Source organism: Vombatus ursinus, unplaced genomic scaffold, assembly GCF_900497805.2.
Source record: "Vombatus ursinus unplaced genomic scaffold, bare-nosed wombat genome assembly UNPS02014355.1, whole genome shotgun sequence".
Classification (NCBI taxonomy): Eukaryota; Metazoa; Chordata; class Mammalia; order Diprotodontia; family Vombatidae; genus Vombatus; species Vombatus ursinus.
Genome location: NW_020954133.1, coordinates 282,142 through 302,471, shown reverse-complemented (window position 1 = coordinate 302,471; position 20,330 = coordinate 282,142). Strand labels below are relative to the sequence as shown.

The following is a 20,330-nucleotide window of genomic DNA, read 5'->3' as shown; positions in this document are numbered from 1 at the left end:
GAATGAGAAACAGGGTAAGCTGCTCTTTCCCACTCCCCCTCACAGTAAGTGACTCAAAACAATTATAATGTGAGTTGCAGCTTAAAAAGAAGAGAAACTAAGGGTACTGAGTCCCTTTCAAACATCTGTTGAGCAATCAGCTCTTCTGGCTCTTGGCTTCTCAAAATGCAAGCACTTTAGTCCTGACTCATACATGGCTCCAAAGCTCCCATACATTCTACATTGTACAGGCATAAGTAATGCTGACTCTTGAGTGTGATACATAGGCTGATCCTTTTTACACAAAAATTGTTCCTTACATACACAAATCATTTACTTCTTTTGCCCAGATCTTCTCCCTGATATCTTACCCTTGCCTCTTCCAACCAAATTTTTGCTCCTGACAATAAGACTTTCTGTTTAACTATTTTAAATTAAACTTCATCTAATCAGGTTCAGCCCAAAGTTCGAGTCTATTGGCCTTCAAATTAGAGGCCATAAAGCTTGACACCCAAAAGGGTCCTACCTGCCCCCAATGAATACGGGATCAGCCAGTTGTTGGGTGGGAAGATAGGTCACTTCCCCCTCTCCCCCATGATAGCCATTTATGGGGTCCATCTCCCACACAACCACACCTACTTTTATCCTTCAACACTTCTCCATTTTGTTCCCTCTGTCTGCCATCCATGCTCCCAACCTCCTTATTTCTGAACCAGGAGTTAGCCATTTGCTGAGGCAGTTATAACCAAGTCTCCACCTGGGCAAAGACAGTAGTTGCTGCATTAACGTTATTGGCCAAATCCTTCCCAACCCCCATTATACCAACCTTTTGGACCTCAAATCACCACATGGACACAACAGACACCTATCTGAGGGCTGGTTGTATACTTTGGGGCTGTAATCATGAGGAAGAGTCCCTTTTTTCCCACTTTTAATTTTTAGAAGGAAAGAGTAAGTTTCACTAGATGATAAGCAGTCATAAATGGGTTTCAGTTTTACTTAGACAACTCACTAAACTCACTAAAACATTTTTTTCCTCCATATACGCACCCATCTTCTAAATTTCCTTATTACCCTAGAATTCCCATCATCCTTATAAGCACACAGGTTCACCAATCTGTCAAGAAAAAAATTTCAAGAGCCAAGGTTTCCAGCTATTAAAAATCAATTTATTATTTAGACTGGCCAATAATCAATAAATTGATCAATAAAGTGATCTCTCTTGGTAACCTAAGGCAGTCTCAGATCATCTTAAATGCCCATCTGTTTTCCTTTATTATTACTTCTTTTATTGAATGCCACTGCACATTATTGGGACTGCCCCAGACAAGAAAAACATTCAACTCTAATTGGTGAACACTTAATGAGGTGGTGGTTTAAGAGTCTTTAGCCCCTCTCATTTACTTCATCATTAAAGGGGGGAGCTGAGTGGAGACATGACCTGGTCATGAAGTCCAGCTCCCTCTAGCAATCTAATGGCCCCATCAGGATCTCTTTGGCTTAGTTTCTCCTTCATAAACCAGACCCCCCAAACTCTAATGAAGGGACCAAGGACACAAGAATCTCTCTGGGAATCTTTGACCAGCTCAGTTTGTCTTCTGTTTACAGGGTAGACAAAAGCCAGGGCCCCATTTGGCTAGGGCCCAGCGCAAACTAGTTAATAAGCAGATGCCTTTGGGATTAGGAGAGATGAGATTATTATTTTTGACCTTTATCTCATTCCTTTTAATTTCTATTTTGTATAAAATGTTTAATGCAACTAATCATTAGTGTAGTTTTACATGTATATAATTTATAAGTAAACACATATACATATGTAGGTGATGCATGCTTAAATATTTTTTACTGATAGAGATGTGTGATCAAAAAGTTTGAATACTACTGTACCCATAGGCATACAGTTGGAGCTCAGATACCATCCCTAGGTTAAACGCTGGCCTCAATCATAAACTGTCTTCTAAGTCCTGTCATATCTTGAGTCCTAACTTCAGGCTCAAAGCCTTGAACCCTACTAAAGACTGCTTGCTCCTGGCCAAAACTGACCTTAAACTTTTCCACAGAATGATCTCTGGTATGGGTTACAAATTGATCCTCATTTCTGGTCACTTCATGAATCCTAATCCTAACCTCTGACTAATTCCCTAATCCCTGTCAAAGATTATCCCAGATGCTGCTAAAACTCTGATTGGAGAATTGTACCTGGAAATGAGCTTTAAGTCTAGCCCTGGACCCCAACCTTAGTCTTACACTGAACTTCTAACCCTGGTCACAAAGTCATCCTTAATGAAGTGTCATTAGCTTGTTTCAGTCCGGACAGAATTTGTCATGGTGCAGTGTATAAAAAGAGAAAGCTCAGAGCCAAATACCAATTGCACTGATGATTAACGTTATACATTGTTCAGAGATAACTGGTAGTTAAGCTTAACAGACAGGAATCTTAGCCAAACTGACCTTGCCAAATTAGACTCCAAGAAACCACATATCCCTCTCTACCTTCCTCCTTCCTTTCAGCTTTCTACTCATTCCTGGTAGACTGAATAGACCTCAGGGCCTCTGAGTCCCTAAATCCCTGGAGACTCCCCTGTGATTCCTTTATAAAGCTCTTGGTCCTGGGAGACTACATCATCAATGTAGAGGGCTGGCAGGGATTGGTGGCAGTGCTGCTTCTACCCAAGGCCCTTCCTTTGCCCTCTAGGCAAGGAAGGTAAGTACTCTGTGCTCCCCTCCCCGGTAATACCTGTCAAGGGCTATGCTTGGTCTCTAAGAAGAGCCACTTAGAATCTGCTAGATAGATGGGTCTGAATGAGCATTGGCCACTTCCTTCCTTAGAAGTATAATCTCATCCCAAGACAACCTTCCCTAAAAATCAGGATTCAGAAGCCACTTTTGCAGAGCTATTTGAGACTGTTAACAAAAGACCCCCAGGCTCATAAATGGACCTGAAATGAAATTGTCCTATACACTAATTTAAAGCGTTTATTGTCTAAGAAGAATCTGTAAGGGAGGGGAGTAGTTACAAGGGAGCAGAGAGGGAGAGAGTTCTTAGTTGCTCAAAAGGGAGTGGAAAAAGGGCGAGATAATATAATTTCTATGGGGGTGGGGAGAGGGGGGTGATTAAGGAAGCAGGCTTCTGTGGACACAATAAACCAGGATGTTTAGAAAGTCCGGAGCAAGGTCTTGAGTCTGCAGCTGCTGCCCACAGTTGCCCTTGAGCTTTTTGACTTCTGGGCAGCTACAGGCTTCTCCAAAATCAGCTAGAGTTCACTCACAAAGGCGCACTGCTATGTCCAGCAGCTTTTGGCTTCAGAAGCCTTTCTGATTGGCTAGTTGTTGTGTAGTTCTGACACTTTGCTACAGTCATTACAAAGCCCATGTTAATAAGACCCTGTAAGAGTCTACTCACTTTCCTACTCACTTTCACTAAAGGTTCTAAAATATCTCTGAGTTCTCCTCCAACCTGACTCCACTGCCTCTGCTGATTACATCATTCCTCTCAGTCACTCAGGCAACAAATTAGAGGCTTATCCTTGTTTCAGCTCTCTCCCTACTCTCCCCAGTGGCCAATCAGTTGCCAATTTATGTTGAACCTTTCTCTGCAGTATCTCCCTAAACAGAGCCCATTGTCACTACCCTAGTTATTGTATCTCAACTGTAACAGCTTCCCAGCTGCTCACCCTGCCTCAGATCTATTGTCTCTAATCCATCATTCACACAACAGTCAAAATAATTTCCCTAATGTGTTACTCTTTTTATATTCATGTTTGTTCTATGTATACTTATACACAGGGGGTCCCCAACATCTGGGTTCAGTTTTAAGTTTATTAAAACTTAAATTTTAAATTTAAATTTTAAAGTTTAAATTTTAAACTATTAAGTTTAAAACAACCCTAATAAACCCAAACAGTTTAAAAGTACACAAAGACTTCTAAGTTATCCTGTATGTCCTTGCTGTCTCATTATTAGAAGAGAAACTTCTTGCAAGCAGAAATTGTCATACTGTATTTGTATTCTTTGGGCCTATCAAGGTACTAGGCTCATAGCAGGCACTTAATAAATGTCTCTGACATATTTTGGCTAATTGAGCCTGGGTAAGTCTTTTAACCTCTCAATGCTCCAAGGCAACTCACTAAGATTCTGAATGTTACAACAGCAACTGGTCTGACTTGAAAGTGGGAGTTCCTTATACCATTTCATTCATAGGTCAGAATAAGTAAGGTGCTACTTATTACTTTTTAAAGTAGGCTATTCCATTATGGACAGATTTCATTGCCAAAAAGTCTTTTCTTGAATTAAATTTATATCTATTTAGCTGCAACTTCTCCCTTCTCCTTCACTCCTATCATTGCTCTCACTTTCATCCTTTGGGATGAAATAGAATAACTACTTTCTTTTTTTTTTATAAATTTTTTATTTTTTTATTTTTAACATGTATTTTTAAAGCTTTGGGTTACAAATTTCCTCCCTTCCTCCCTCCCCACCCACCCTCATTGAAAAGGTAAGCATCTTAGTACAAGTTATAGATGTGTAGTCATGCAAAACACTTCCATAGTAGTCCTGTTGTGAAAAACTAACTCTATTTCCCTTAATCCTATCCTGCCCTCCATTTATTCTATCCTCTCTTTTGACCCTGTCCCTCCTCAGAAGTGTTGCTTCTGATTATCCCCTCCCCCAATCTGCCCTCCCCTCTACCAACCCCCTGCTCTCTCCCCTTTCCCCCTTATTTTCCTGTAGGGTAAGATAGATTTCCATACCCCATTGTGTATGTTATTCCCTCCTTAAGCCAATTCCTATGAGAATAAGATTCACTCATTCCCTCTCACCTCTCCCCATTTCCCCTCCATTGTAAAAGCCTTTTCTTGTCTGTTTCATGTGAGATATTTTACCTCATTCTACTTCTCCCTTTCTCCTTCTCCCAGTATAATCCTCTCTCACCCCTTAATTTTATTTTCCAGATATCACTCCTTTATCTTCAACTCACTGTGTGCCCTCTCTCTCTATATCTATACATACATATAGTTTTTTTCCCTCCCACTACCCTAATACTGACAAAGGACTCATGAGTTACAAATATCTTTCCCTGTAGGAACGTAAACAGTTCAACCCTAATATGCCTCTTATGATTTTTCTTTCCTGTTTGCATCTTCCATATTTCACTTGAGTCTTGTATTTGAAGGTCAAATTTTATATTCAGCTCTGGTCTTTTCCTCAGGAATGCTTGAAAGTCCCCTATTTCATTGAATGACCATTTTTTACCCTGAAGGATTATATTCAGTTTTGCTGGGTAGGTGATTCTAGGTTGTAAACAAGCTACTTTCACTAAGTTATTCTGCATCTTCATAATTACCAGATATGGTGATAAGGACAGAGAACCATCACTCCCTGCCTTTCTTAATATAGCCTAAAATCATACCAGCTCTTTTGGCAGGTTATGTCACAATATTGATATTCACTTGGAATACACTAATCCTTAGGGGGTTGGTGTCAATGTTTTTAACAAACTGTTGCCTAACCAAGATTGTGAAGTTATTTTTTAACTCGAGCATAAACATTTACCTTAACTCTATTAATTTCATATTTTAAAATTTGTCCCATTCTTGTCCCAGAATAGCATGAGAAACTTTGTAAAATGATCTTTGAAATCTAGGTATATTATTTCCCTATCATTCTCTCCAGTCATCAGCCTAGTAACTCTGCCATCAAACAAAATGAAGGTAGTCTGATAAGATCTGTTCATTCTGAAGTTTTATTGGCTCTCTGTAATCATCACTTCCTTTTTTCTGTGTTCACTAATCTTCCCTTTAATAACACATTCAAGAATATTGTTAGAAATTGGAGTCAAACTAATTTAATCTGTTTCTTGTAAATAAAGTATAGTCATTTTGCAGTCACAAATACTATTTCTATCAAGTTAAAAATCCACATCTTATATTAGCATCTCTGTTTCACCTTGTTTCATTATTGACATTTTCTGAATTTTTGTATGAACCTCAGAGGACATATTTCTTATTACTACACCTATTATTGGATATTCCCAGGAGATACTTGTGAATTATTGATTTTTCTACACACACATAGACACGCACACATATACATATATACACACATGCAAATATATATATATATATTTATATACACATAATATACCTACATGTATTGATATGGCAGAAATATTTACAATAATGTGTGAGCAGCTTTTTTGGCTCTCACAGCTCCCGTCTTAATTACTCTTAATCAAATGTAGATGCTTCCAAGCAAATGTATATTTAAGCTTTCATACCTTATTTTTCATGGGTTACTTTTCCTATATATTTTCCACTATTTAAAAAACAAACAAATGAATATGATCATGTCTTAGTTTGTTTTAAAGCATTTATGCTTAAAGGTACACATATTCCATCTTAGCCAGGGGCTACACGCAGATTGATGGTAGCATGATGGAGATTCTCCTCTTCTTCTAACAGTTTTGAGTTGCTGGCCACTAGAGAGTAAGGATAAGGATAAAGGGTAATGATAAAGTTAAGCAAAGGAATATACACACATATACACATATATATACACATATACACATATGCATATATGTGCCTATATCTATCTGAATGACGTGAAAGTAGGTCTCAGGATCAATTGGGGAATGGCTGAGCAAGTTGTGGTATATGAATGTGATGGAATACTATTGTGCTATAAGAAATGATGAACAGGCTGACTTCAGAAAAACCTGGAAAGACTTATATGGTCTGATGCTGAGTGAAGCGAGCAGAACCAAGAGAACGTTGTACACAATAACAGCCACGTTGTGTGATGACTAATACTGATAAACTTAACCCTTCCTGGCAATACAAGGATCTAAGATATCTCCAGAGGCCTTGTGATGGAAAATGCTATCCTCACTCAAACAAAGAAGTATGGAAGCTGAATTGTTATTTTTTTTCTCTTCTGTTGAGTTTTGTTTCCTCTTTCTGATGGTTCCTCCTATTGGTTTTAATTTCTACTTACAACATCACTAATGTGAAAATATGTTTAATATGAATGCAAATGTATAGCCTATATACAGATTGTGTGCCGTCTTGGGGAGGGTGGTGGGGTGGAAGGGGGAGAAAATTTTAAACTCAAAAGCATATGGAAGTGATTATTGATAAATCAAAATAAATTAATAAAAAATTAAAAAAAAGAAAGTAGGTCTCAGGGTAATTTGAATAGGAATTAGAAAATGGGGGAGGGGGAATGAGAAAACCAGGGTACAAAAAAATAGCTTTAACTAAAGTGCTTTGTAAGTCTTGGATAAAGTATGGCCATTTTATTGTCATGAATACCATCTCAGAGAGCCTCAGTTTTACCTATCAAGTAAAAATTCAACATCTTACATTAACATCTCTATTTCTCCTAGTTTTATTACTGAGATTTGATGAGTTTTTCTATGAACATCAGAGGGTATGCTTGTTATAGCTGTCTCTATTCTTGGGCAAGTGGCATCCATGAATTACCGACTCTTTCTAGACACACACTTATGTATGTATACCTATATGCATCCATACATATATACACATACATATGTACACATATATTCTAAAAAGAAGAGCAGTGATGATAAATAGTATTATTACTATTAATCCTGAGAATAGACAGGAAGGGAGGAGGTTCTCTTGTGTTAGAGTTGTCAGAGGATGGCTTCTTAGAAGAGATGAACTTTGAATGGGGTCTAAAAGGAAACTTTATATGGGGTAGGAGGGAAGGGTGGATATTCTAGACATGTAATAAAAATGAAAGGGATTAAGGATAAGAAACCATGATTGACCCACATAAGTGGAACATAATGTATACATTGGGGAGTAGGGAAAAATAAACTTTATTGTATGACCTTGATAGTTACATTGAGGTACTCCACAATGATATGTCCTTTCCTTTCCTTTCTTTGAAATGTAGCTGTGTAGTCTGATCAAAAGTCCCAACGTGGAAGGTTTCCTCACCAATGACTCTGGTTTACCCCCTTTCATCCTAACTGGTTTCACAGGACTTGAGGCCTCCCAGCAGTGGATATTCCTGCTGTTTGGTGCCCTCTATTCTGTCTCTGTTGTTGGTAATTGCCTGATCCTCTTCATTGTTAAGGAGGAGGAAAGTCTTCACCAGCCTATGTACTACTTCCTTGCTGTGTTGTCAGTCAATGACCTGGGTGTGTCATTGTCCACACTGCCCACTGTGATGGCCACCTTCTGTTTCCATGCCAGAGAGATTGCCTTTGAGGCCTGTATGGCCCAGATGTTCTTTATCCATTTCTTCTCTTGGACAGAGTCAGGAATCCTTCTGGCAATGAGCTTTGACCGCTACATAGCCATCTGTAACCCACTACGGTACTCTACCATCCTCACTGATGCCCGTGTTACCCAAATGAATTTGGCAATTGTACTCCGAAGCTTCTTCATGGTTTTCCCGCTTCCCTTCCTCCTGAAGCATCTGCCCTTCTGCAAGGACAATACTCTGTCCCAAGCTTTCTGCCTGCACTCAGATCTTATCCATCTACCCTGTGGGGACAGCACTCCAAACAGCATCTATGGCCTCTGTATTGTGGTTTCTGCTTTTGGCCTGGACTCTGTCCTCATCCTCCTCTCCTATATACTCATCCTCCGCTCCGTATTGGCAATCGCCTCTCAGGAAGAGCGACTTAAGACACTCAACACATGTGTTTCCCATATTTGTGCTGTTCTCATCTTTTATGTGCCTATGGTGGGTGTGTCCATGGCCCATCACTTTGGGAAGCATGCCCCTCCATTTCTAAATACAGTCATGTCCTTCATCTACCTCTTTGTCCCTCCCATGCTCAATCCTGTCGTCTACTCCATCAAGACCAAAGAGATCCGCTGGAGGCTCATCAGGATATTCCCAGCAAGAAGCTCTGTTCGGAGGGAGCTAGGATGAACCACCAGCTCCCTACACCACATGCTGTAGTTCTAGGTTTGGTAAAGAAGCATAGGAAGCCTATCTCCTATTTTCTATACTTATCATTTAGATAGGGTGCCACTAGAAGGACAAGGAAATCTAGATGATGGATCTGTGATCTAATCTGTTTGGACAAGTTTCTGTAGTGCGGCTCACTGAGTCACAGGCTATAGAACACAATTCCAGTCATTTATATTTTTTTCTAAAGATAACACTTTTCTTAAGTAAGACCTGCTTTTGAAATGAATGATATCCTGAAAATGGTGCCATAAAGTGAATTCTTGGTGAATCACACCGTCCCACGGAAACACTGAAGATGGAGACAAAACCAAAGACTGGACTCAAATAAATTTTGGATGTGACCAGCTATTATTGTAAAAACAAAGATACGAGAACTATAACCCAGTCTTATAAAATGAGCATTAACATTCCAGTGTGCTATAAAGTTTATACGGGGGGGAAAGTACAGTCCAAATACATCGTAAATGTATTTGTATTTCTTGGCATATATTTGTTTATGAGAGGCCCTATAGTACAGTGGATAGAAAACAGGCCTTAGAGCACAGAAAACCTGTATCTTCCCTGTGGCATATACTGATTTTGTAACCCCTGGGCCAGTCTCAGTGCTCTAGACACCTCTGTAAGACTAGAAATCTCAGAGAGGACGTTGACAAAGGTTACACAATTATTTGATTGGTATGAAGATTCTTTTTTTTTTTTGGTATGGCTTTTACTTGCTGGACACTGAAATCCCTTCTAATTCCCAAATTCTATGATTCTGTGACCCACCTTGGTAGAGGGAGATTCCTCATCCACAATTTTCCTGTATCAGTGAAAGTATAGGTCTAGTGCAAATCCTGATAATTTATAAATATTTATGTGTATGCATATTTTGTTTTTTTCCCTTTGATAAAATTTAAGTTCCTTAAGGGCAAGAGACTACTTAATTTTTATCTTCGTATTCCCAAGATTTAACACAGTACCTGGCACATGGTAGATATTTTTTAAAAACTTATTGACTGATCAATTGACTAATATGTGAAATGGATCATTTGTTTTAAAGAGTTCTAATTAAATATTTACATTATAATCTTTTTTTCTGTCTTATTAGAATTTATAAGAGGTGAGGGTCTGAATGCCTGGCCACTTTGAATAGCCCAACCTTCTAAGAAAACACCGTCTGAGAACGTTCAAACTAGATGGCTCTATTTTCCTACCACAAATTTCCCCTTATTATTCAGAGGCTTTCATATGGAATCCATTGACAACTCCAGGTGGGTGTTAGTTGTGAGTGCCAGAAGGGGGCATCTCTAGCTCATCCTCTTTTCTTTGTACTTTTCAGGGCTCTTTCCCCTTTCTTCACCTCCATCTTCCATAGAATCTTCCCTCCATTAAGGGAACAACAAAATTAGGAAATGGAAAGGCCTTAGAGAAAGAAGTCACCAGAAGTCAGCCTGAGGGAAGAGATGGTAGCAGTCACCCAATCTCACTCTTTTGACATATTAGCAGGCACATTTAATGGATGTGAATCTAAACATTCCTTTTAGACCAACTTCTGAAGATCTATCACATTCCCTGGATCTCTGACCCCTTAAATTCACAGTGATTGAGCCAGGGACTTAGTGAAAAATGATAGTGTACTTCTCAGACCATATTCAAGAACTTTTGTCAATGTCGGGAGATGTTGGTCCAGGAAACAAAAGATATCAGGCTTTACAACCCTTAGAGATGGATGAGGGCCCTATCTCTTCCTCTCACTGTAGGGGAAGTCCCTTCCCTTCTGTGACCATTCTGAACTAGAGTCAGTTAGTCAATCCATATATATTTATTAAGCACTTAAAGTAAAATATGTTAATACCTAAGAGATTGGGAAGGTAGAAAGAGGTTTGGAGAGGAGAAAGGATAGAACTATTACAGTTCGGTTGGAGGGGGTGTATTAGAGACCCTGAAAGGATATACTGAGGGTGAGGATGGATATGGAGAGGAAGTCACCTAGGGCCTAGGTAATAGGGATGGGATATTGGGAAGAAGAAGGATATGCAACATGATAGTTTCTTATTTGAATCAAATGTTCTTGCTAATTAGGTTCTAAGTACAATTGTTTCTTCCTGGTAAAAGACATATGGTCAGTACCCTTTAAATTCATCATCCTAAGACAATGTTCTTGCTGTTCCACTCTAGTTACAGCTTTGCAAAACAAACAACATTACTAAAAATTACAAAGATTGGACAAAACAAAAACAAAAACAAAAGCCAAAGCCTTCTGGTGAAATGCAAGGTCAATATGTGTCAACACGTGACAATTAAAAAAAAAATCAGTCATTTAACAAGCATTTATTTATTTTTTTAACAAGCATTTATTAAGCACTTACTATGTGCTAGGCACTGTACTAAGTGCTGGGAATACATATATTGTTCAGTCTTTTTCAGTCATATCTGACTCTTCATTACCCCATTTGGAATTTTCTTGGCAAAGATACTGGAATGTCCTTCTCCAGTTCATTTGATAGATGAGGAAACTGAGGCAAACGGGGTTAAGTGATTTGCCCAGGGTCACACAGGTAGAAAGTGTCTGAGACTGGATTTGAACTCAGGAAGAAGAGTCTTCCTGACTCCAGGCCTGACACTCTATCCACTGAACTATTTAGCTGCCCTTGGAATACACACATATAAGCAGAAATAAAGATAAGCTCTTCCCTAAAGAAGCTTACATTTTAAAGGGGTAATACTACACATAAAAGAAAGCTGAAATGGGGGCATAGGGAGTTGTGAGAAGGAAAGCATCCTGTTCAGTGGAACAGTGAAGAAAACCCAAAGAATTGAGAATGAGGCCCCAAGAGGAATGAAGAAATGAATGACCTGAGCACTTTCCTTAAAATGGAAGAATCAACCAATAATCAACCAACACAACTTATTTTGGAAAGGAAGGGTCCACAGGGTAGAATGAGTTTCTAGGGCAAGGAGGTTGCTGTGGCATGTTCGAGAAAGTATGACAGCGAGTTGGCGCCATGGATAGGGCACTGGGCCTAGAATCAGCTTAAATCCTGCTTCAGATACTAGCATTGTGACCCTGGACAAGTCACTTAACTCAGTTGCCTTATCTATAAAACAGGGATGATAATAGCACCTCTCTCTCAGTATTATTGTAAGGACAAAGTGAAATGATACGCTCTGCAAGCCTTGAACTGCTATTAAATGTGAGCTATTATTATTTTAATATATATTTTATTTTTTCCCTACTTACATGTTAAAATAATTTTAAAATATCTTATTTAAAGTTTCAAGTCCCAAATTCTCTTCCTCCCTCCGTCTCTTCCCCCTTCCCTGATACAGTAAGCAATCAGATATAGGTTATACATCTGCAATCACGTAAAACATTTCAATATTAGTCATTTTGTATACGAAGACTCAAATAAAAGAAAGTGAAAAATAGCATGCTTCAGTCTGTATTCAAACAATATCAGTTCTTTCTCTGGAGTCTGATAGTATGCTTCATTATTAGTCCTTTGGTATGGATCATTGGATCATTGTATTGGTATGTTATTATTATTATTAGTCAGGAGTGGAGCCTGGAGAGGAATGAAGATTCAAAAAGAAAAATATTGCATCCAGAAGTAAGGAAGTTACATAGTCCAGCTGTACTCTGCCTTGGTCAGAAGACATTTGGAATAGTATGCTCAGGCCTGGCTACAACATTTAAGGAAGGACAAAGATGAACTTGGCACAATTCTCTAGGAGGGTATCTGCGATGGTGAAGGTCCTGGAGACCGTGCCATACCCAGAGGATATTTACCCTGGACTCACAGGGATCAGCATTTCTGTCTTCAAGAAATTAAGTATCGGGGGCAGCTAGGTGGCGCAGTGAATAGAGCACTGGCCCTGAATTCAGGAGGACCTGAGTTCAAATCCGGACTCAGACCAAACACTTGACACTTACTAGCTGTGTGACCCTGGGCAGGTCACTTAACCCCAATTGCCTAAAAAAATAAAAATTAAGTATCATGTGGAAGAGATAGTAAATTTATCTTGTAAAACCCCAGAAATAGCAATGAGGGGAAGTTGCAGAAAGGAAGATTACAATTCAATGTAAAGAGAAACTTCCTAATGTTAGACAGGCACAGAAGTGAAGATGTTGAATGAGGAAGCTTTCCTTTCACTGAAGGGCATAGAGTGAATGAATGAATGAATGAGCACATTTTTAAAAAAAAGTATTTATTGGGTACTTTCTATGCTTCAGGCACATGGCACACTATAGGCTAGGGATAGAAATATAAAAGAAAGACATTAACTGATCTTAGGAGCTTACTTTCTATTAGATGTGGATGACACATATAGGGAAGTGGTGGCCAGTGAAGGGTGAAAATCACAGGAGCTCCACTTAGTGGTGCCACTGAGCTATTGAATGATTCACCCTTTCCAGGTGACCCTAAATAAAGAAAAATTTAAGAACCATTTGGAAGAAGGTGGATATACAGTAGAAGAGGGATTCTAAAGCCAAGATTTGTGAACTTGCTTTAAAAAAATGATAACATCTCAATAAAAATGGGTTTCCTTTTTATTCCTGTGTATTTTATTTTATGGATATATATATATATCACATATACATATATCACGTATACATATAGCATATGTGTGTGTGTGTGTGTGTGTTCTAAGAAAGGGTCCATAGGCTTCACCAAACTGCCAAAAGGAGAAGAATCCCTGCTGTACAGGGCGTTCCTACTTAGGTGTGAGTTCAGCCTAATGACTTCTGAAGTTTCTTCCAAACTGAAAAGTCTGTGGCCTTAGGGAACAAGGGATCTCATTCTGAATATTGTGCTTCTGTAAAGGGACTTACTATTTTCACATAAGCCATTATCCATCAGTGCCTCAAAATGTGTTTGATTTTTTTTAAACTGAAAAACAAACATTTAACCAAACATTTGATAAACTTCTTTTATATGCAAAGCACTGTACTAGTAGCTGGGGAGGGAAACATAAAAAAACATAGTTGTTTGCCCTCCATACCCATCCATTCACACCAGTGACTCTGGAAGGAAACAGCTGTTGCTTCGCTGCAGCGGCCGTAGCTCTGTTCTCCCTGGGGACCTTCAAGCTGGTTGAATCATCCTCCAACATAACAGGTTTAGGTGACAAACCAGTCTAGTTTCCTGTTTTAGCATTTAATTCTATTTAAATTCAACCGTCATTTTGAACATTTCCTATTATATAGACACTATCTTGTCCTTTTTTGAAGTCAACAATCAAAAAATAAGCTTTGGGATTTTTATTCTGATTTATTTTGTTGTGGGGGTGACGGGGGGGGGGCAGAGAGGAGGGAGATGATAGAGATAATTCAGCAGGGAATATAATGCTATCCTTGTAGTTTCTCATCTCCGGGTCACTCCTGTCTTCCACACATGCTTTTTCTCTCTGTTACAGATCCTCTACTGGAAATAAAAATTCTCACAGCACTTTCTTTTTTTTATGTAAAAGAAAAAAGGATTTCTGTATTTTGTTTCAAAACAACAAATTTTTCTAAACAAACTTCAAAACAGACTCATTTGAAAGTACATTCCTCCACAAACATTTAGATCATTTTAACAGCTTGAGGCACAAACATTTAGATTAACAGAAAGGAACAATGTCATTTAAATTGAGGGAGACAAAGGTGAAGGGATGTCCCAGGTCACACAACTAATGAGTGCCTGAGGCCAAATTTGAACTCAGGTCTCCTGATTCCAGGAAGACTCACCTTCATGAGTTGAAATCCAGCTTCAGATACTTAACAGCTGTGTGACCTGGATAAGTCATTTAACCCCATATGCCTCAGTTTCTTCGTCTGTAAAATGAGCCAGAGAAGGATATGGCAGACCACTCTAGTATTTTTGCCAAGGAAAACCCAAATGGGGTCACAAAGAATTAGAAAAGGCTGAAATGACTGAATAACAATAACTTCCTGACCCCAGGACCAGCATCCTATTCACAGGCTAGATTCAGTGTTTTTATTTGTTCCTAAAAGCAATGAGTTAAACAGACTTGCCCTATCTGTGGCTTAATATTTACTTCTTAAGGCCTTAAAATCCAGGTTCTAGGGGTCAGGGAACCCAAAAATGCACTTTGGACTCCAGTAGGGCCTCTCTGATGACTAGTAGGACTCTTTAAATCCTTCAAGTCCCCTCTGATCTAATAGAAGTGGATAAGGTTTAAAAAAAGTCTTTCCTAAATAAAAGGTAAACATAAATTAAACACAGAAAGGGAACAAGATAAACAGAGCTATGAATTGGAGTCTTGGTGTAACTGGGAGATTTCTTCCATTCTTATCTTTCCCTTATCTTCCCCTCTCTTTTAAAGCCAACAGAGGAGAGCTTGCTGGTTTCATGTCATCCTCTTTTAGTGATCTTCTCTGCAGAGAGAAATGGTCCTGTTTGCTGGAGTTTGTCAAGTGCAAAATAACAAAAAGTAAAAATAAAATAAATATAAATCCTACATAGGGGTCCTTCTTCCTTCCCCCACTTCCTACTAGGAGGCAGAGACTGTCAGGCCCAGGCAATCCCAAAAGTCAGACCCAACCTTGGTTCTCTTAAGTAACCTCATCTTCATTTCTGAAGGCAGAGTTTAGGTCACCTGATTCCTCCCCTCACTCCAATTCACGGCGTCTAGAATCCTTTCAGGTTAAAAACCACAATTTTTGAAAGCACCTTTTTTCCTTCCTCCCCTTCCCCCCCCAACCTAATTCCAAACAAATGAGACTCTTGCATTTCCTTTTTTTTTCTCCAAGACCTTTACTATTTCATTTTTAACAGTTTGAGGCACAAGCAACATTAAAAAATTCATCTTTTATAAGACTGAAAGTTCTGTATAGTGCTTGATTATGTAATAAACCAACACTCTCGAAATTTCTATAACATTTTATATTCCGAGCAACACCCTTGTCCACAGGTTGAATTAATAATGTAACAAAAACAGGCATGATGACGGTAAAAATATTGTACTCCATTTGGGTAATTGCTAAAATCATCTGATAGAATAACTCTGCTACCTTCAAGTAAACACGTGTCCAAAACGTTCCTGATGCATTGCACCAGGACTCTTGCATTTCAATGAATTAAGAAGTTTTTACAGGTGTAAATAAACCTGTGCTGGGAAGGATGGAGACAGAAATCCTGTCCTTGCCCCTTCACTTTGCCCCACCCCCTACATTTAGGGAGTTCCCAGGCTGATTGAAGAATCAAGACTAGCCCATGAAACAAGTAGCCACCTGTACAAAGCAGCTTATAATCAAATGATACATTTTGTAGTAGTAGCACACTTTTTTTTCCTGTTTTCTCACTTTAGGGCCTAGCAGAGAGCTATACCCATGCCACCTGATTGATTCAACGTCTCTGCTTCTAGACAAGAAAAGTCCTCAGGGCAGAACCCTCTTGCAGGAGAAGAGGAAAAGTATTCCCTTGCGAATGGGTTTGGTCTTGACGCTATAAATGATAGGATTTAGCACAGGGGGCACGAAGAGGTAGGCACTGGACATGAGAGTGTGGGCGATGGGCGAGGCATGCTTGGCAGCTCTGTGCATCACAGACACTCCTATCATAGGCACATAGTATAGGAGTACAGCACAGATGTGTGAGGCACAGGTGTTGAGAGCCTTCAGTCTCCCCTCCTTTGAGGCCATGGCCAGTACAGTGTGAAGGATTAAGGCATAGGAGAACACTATGAGCAGTGAGTCCAGCCCAAAGGAAGCCAGGACAATGGACAAGCCCAGGATGCTGTTCATGGTGGTGTCAGCACAGGGTAGCTGGATCAGGTCTGAATGGAGGCAGTAGGAATGGGAGAGGACATTTGAGTGGCAGAAGGGCAGGCGTTGCAGTAGGAATGGCAGTGGGGCCATGAATGCCACACTCTTCAATGTGATGCCCAAACCCATGCTGACGATTCGGGGCAGGGTCAGAATGGTCGTATAACGCAGTGGGTTGTAGATGGCCACAAAGCGATCATAACTCATAGCTAGCAGGACACCAGACTCCATGCAGGAGAAAGTGTGGATAAAGAACATCTGGGCCAGGCAGCCTCCCAAGCTTATCTCACAGGCATCAAACCAGAGGATGCCCATTACGGTGGGCAATGTGGAGACAGAAACACCTACTTCAGTGATGGCCAGCATGGACAGGAATAGGTACATGGGCTCATGTAGAGAGGAGTCCACTCGCACTGCTGCCAGGATCAGGGTGTTGCCCATGATTGCCACCATGTACATGGCAAAGAAGGGAATGGAGAGCCAGCCATGCTGTGCTTCTAGACCAGGGATGCCAGTCAGGAAAAAGGGTGAAGGGGAAAGGGTGACATTAGCCAGGACTCCCATGGGTTAACTCTGCCTGTCATTGGAAAAAATACCCCAAGCTTAGCTTCCAATAAGGACCATTGTCAATTCAGTCACATACCACTCCATACTACACGATCCCACAGTGGAAGGAATCCTGGAGTCAGGAAGACCTAGGTTCAAATCCTGCCTCTGACACTCACTAGCCTAAGTATGACCATGGGTAAATCATTTAACCTTACTAAGGTATAGTTTCTTGATTTGTAAAATGAGGATAATGACATCTATAATACATACATCATAAGGTTATTGTGAAATTGAAATGATTGAAATGAAATAACATACATAAATCACTTTGCAAACTTTAAAACACTGTATAAATGTCAGCAGCTATTATCATTTATCATTGTTATTATTGGTTGTCATTATTCTCAATGACTTGGGAGAATTTTATTTATTTATTTTTGTCCTAGGCCTTGGATTTCATCAGGACAACCAGTCAACAAGCATTTATTAAGCACCTACTAAGTGTCAGGCACTGTGCTAAAAACTGGGGATAACAAAGAAAGACAAAAGATAGTTCCTGCTTTCGAAAATCCTTCTGTTAATGCAGATTCCCAACTGTCCTGGAATTTTTCAGTCTCAAGGAGTTGCCTGGGAACACAAAGAGGTGAAATCACGTGCCTAGGGTCACACGGAAAATGGGAGTTAGAGATGGGACTATGACTTCCAGACTCCAGGATGGGCCCTCTGTTGATTATACCATGCTGCCTCTCCCCTTGGGAGAGCTTTGGCAGTTTTTTTTTTGTTTTGTTTTTGTTTTTGTTTTTTTATGACAAATGTTCTCATTGTCCCTGAATCACACAACCATAGAATATTTAAGCTGGAAATAATCATTCAACCCAAAATATGGAATACCAGAGCTAGAAGGGCCTTAACATAGAATGTGGAATGTTAAGAGTTAGAAAGGACTTTAGAAATAATTGTACCCAACTCCCCCATTTTATAAATAGGGAATAAGGCCCACAGAGAGCATGTAAGTTAGCCAAGGTTACACCATAAGTCAGGGCCAGAACCAGATGTAGGACTGAGGTTTGTTGTCTCTGAGTTTTACTATGCCAGACTTTCTTCTTTCATTTTACTTAATATATCAGGCTTTGAGAATAAACCCCAGTCTGGCCAAGTCCTAAGTAACCCAAATGTAACTCATTTTAGTTATGTTAATGTTTGTCTGAGAAGACCGGGAGACATTATCGATATTTAGGTGAACTTGACTGATGCCCCATGGTGATGCTGAGGCTTGTTGGAGGAGATCAGTGATATTGTGAAGAACCCTGATAGTTGTAGATGATTCAGAAAGAAAAAGGAAATAAGATGATGAGTACAAGCTGTAGAGCTCTGTGCAGAAGTACAGAGGTACATTTATGGGTAGTTGCTGCTCAGGTAAGCTGACTTGAAGACTGAGTGCCCAAGGGAAAGGGAAATGTTTCCAGCATGAAAAGATGGACGTGAGGCCTCAGAGAAAAGGATCTTGACTTTATTTTTCGTGCTCAAGAAAACAGAAGAGAATAGCTCAGTTTTGGACTGGAGATACAAATGAGAGGAAACTAGAACTGGCAACAGGAAAGAACTGCAAGACATCAAACCTTCAGTACAGTTTGTGCAATAAGTTTCCTGGACCCTTTGGTGAAATAATATGACTGCATGAGTTGCATTGGAATTGGCAAGGTGAGGAAGGTATGTTACAGGACACATGCAAGAGGCTTGGATCTAGGGGTACTATGGAGTGGAGGCAATCCTGGGCTGCCCAGGAGAAAGCTGCAGATACAGTTATAACAAGATGTGAGCCTTCTGATTAGAAAGCTGTGTTTTATGTAATCACAAATATATTCCAATACACATACGTGTAGATTTGTATACAAATTCAAATGCACACACACACACACACTCATACACACACACACACACACGCCCATTCTCTGAAGAGCATCATCTTTGGCACCTTCTCCATTCACTGTCCCTGCTATGTATCACCATCCTTATCTCTATTGGCTATCCCGATAGGATGCTGTTACTGTCCAGAACTTGTCCCACTGGCTTAGCTAGGAGCCTCTCAATACTTGATCTATCTAAGTTCATGATAGGGAAGGTTCACTGTTTAAAGAGAATCTGCTTTTCTAGAGAAAGTAGAATAAGTTTGTTAATGAAAGGAACAGGAGCAAATTGTACTAGGTCTAGAGTTCCCAAAATAAATGTGCTAACTTTAGAGATATGTTATGTTATACTGCAAACAGTTCTGTATTGGATTTGAATCCCAAAGTTCTGGATTCAAATTCTGCTTTTGTGATTTACTAAGTGAACTTAGACAAGGTATCTAACTTTATAGGCCTCAGTTTCCTTAATTATAAAATGAAAGGCTGTATTAGATTCCGTCCAAGTTCCCTTCCAGCTTGAGATCTATTTCCTCTTTTCTAAGAATTCATAAGCTTGTTAATGACTACAACAAGCACCTCAGCTAACCCCAGCCCAATAAATACTCTCCCCTGTCCATTGATTTCTCTTTTCTTCCTACTAGTAGACTCTGTGTGTGTGTGTGTGTGTGTGTGTGTGTGTGTGTGTGTGTGTGTGTATGTGTGAAATCAGTGACAGAGTCAGGACTAAAGAGTTATGACTAGGTCAGACTAGATGCTACCAATGACTCCAATTCACCTGTGCTTACAAAGAGATATGTATGTAATACACATACATAAACCTTTTGGACACACAAACATATAAATAAGCCCACAGTCTTATGACACACTGTCACTCCTACCACGATGCTGACAGATACACAGACACTCACCCCCTTCAGAAGAGCAGATTGATAGATGGACAAGTCAGGGCCTGAAGTGGCTGCCTGCTGAGGGAGCCTTGACTGGGAGACTGGGGGCAACAAACTGATATAGTATTCTCAAAGACCTCCTCCCCCCAGGACAGGTCTCTAGGGCCATAGGCTCCTGTGTGTCTCTGGGGAAGTATTTAACTCAGCAAGCACTGATGTGAAGCTCAGTGCCCTTGGGGAAGGAAGGCCAGAGGCCACAGCCGTAGCCACATCCACACACTCATACAGGTACACTTACATACC

The 20,330-nt window shown here is 39.8% G+C and overlaps 2 protein-coding genes across 2 annotated transcripts; one reads left to right on the top strand and one right to left on the bottom strand.

Annotated features, from left to right (window-relative positions):
* Window positions 1–2: 2 nt before the first annotated feature.
* On the top strand, window positions 3–8,889 carry LOC114042339 (olfactory receptor 51I2-like). The gene is made up of 2 exons (XM_027861022.1): window positions 3–14; window positions 7,900–8,889. Exons 1-2 carry the CDS (start codon window positions 3–5, stop codon window positions 8,887–8,889), a joined length of 1,002 nt encoding a protein of 333 aa, XP_027716823.1.
* Window positions 8,890–16,138: 7,249 nt separating this feature from the next.
* LOC114042329 (olfactory receptor 51I2-like) lies at window positions 16,139–17,248 on the bottom strand. Its single transcript, XM_027861014.1, has one exon. The coding sequence runs from the start codon at window positions 17,246–17,248 to the stop codon at window positions 16,298–16,300; it is 951 nt and encodes a 316-aa protein (XP_027716815.1). The 3' UTR covers window positions 16,139–16,297.
* Window positions 17,249–20,330: the final 3,082 nt, after the last annotated feature.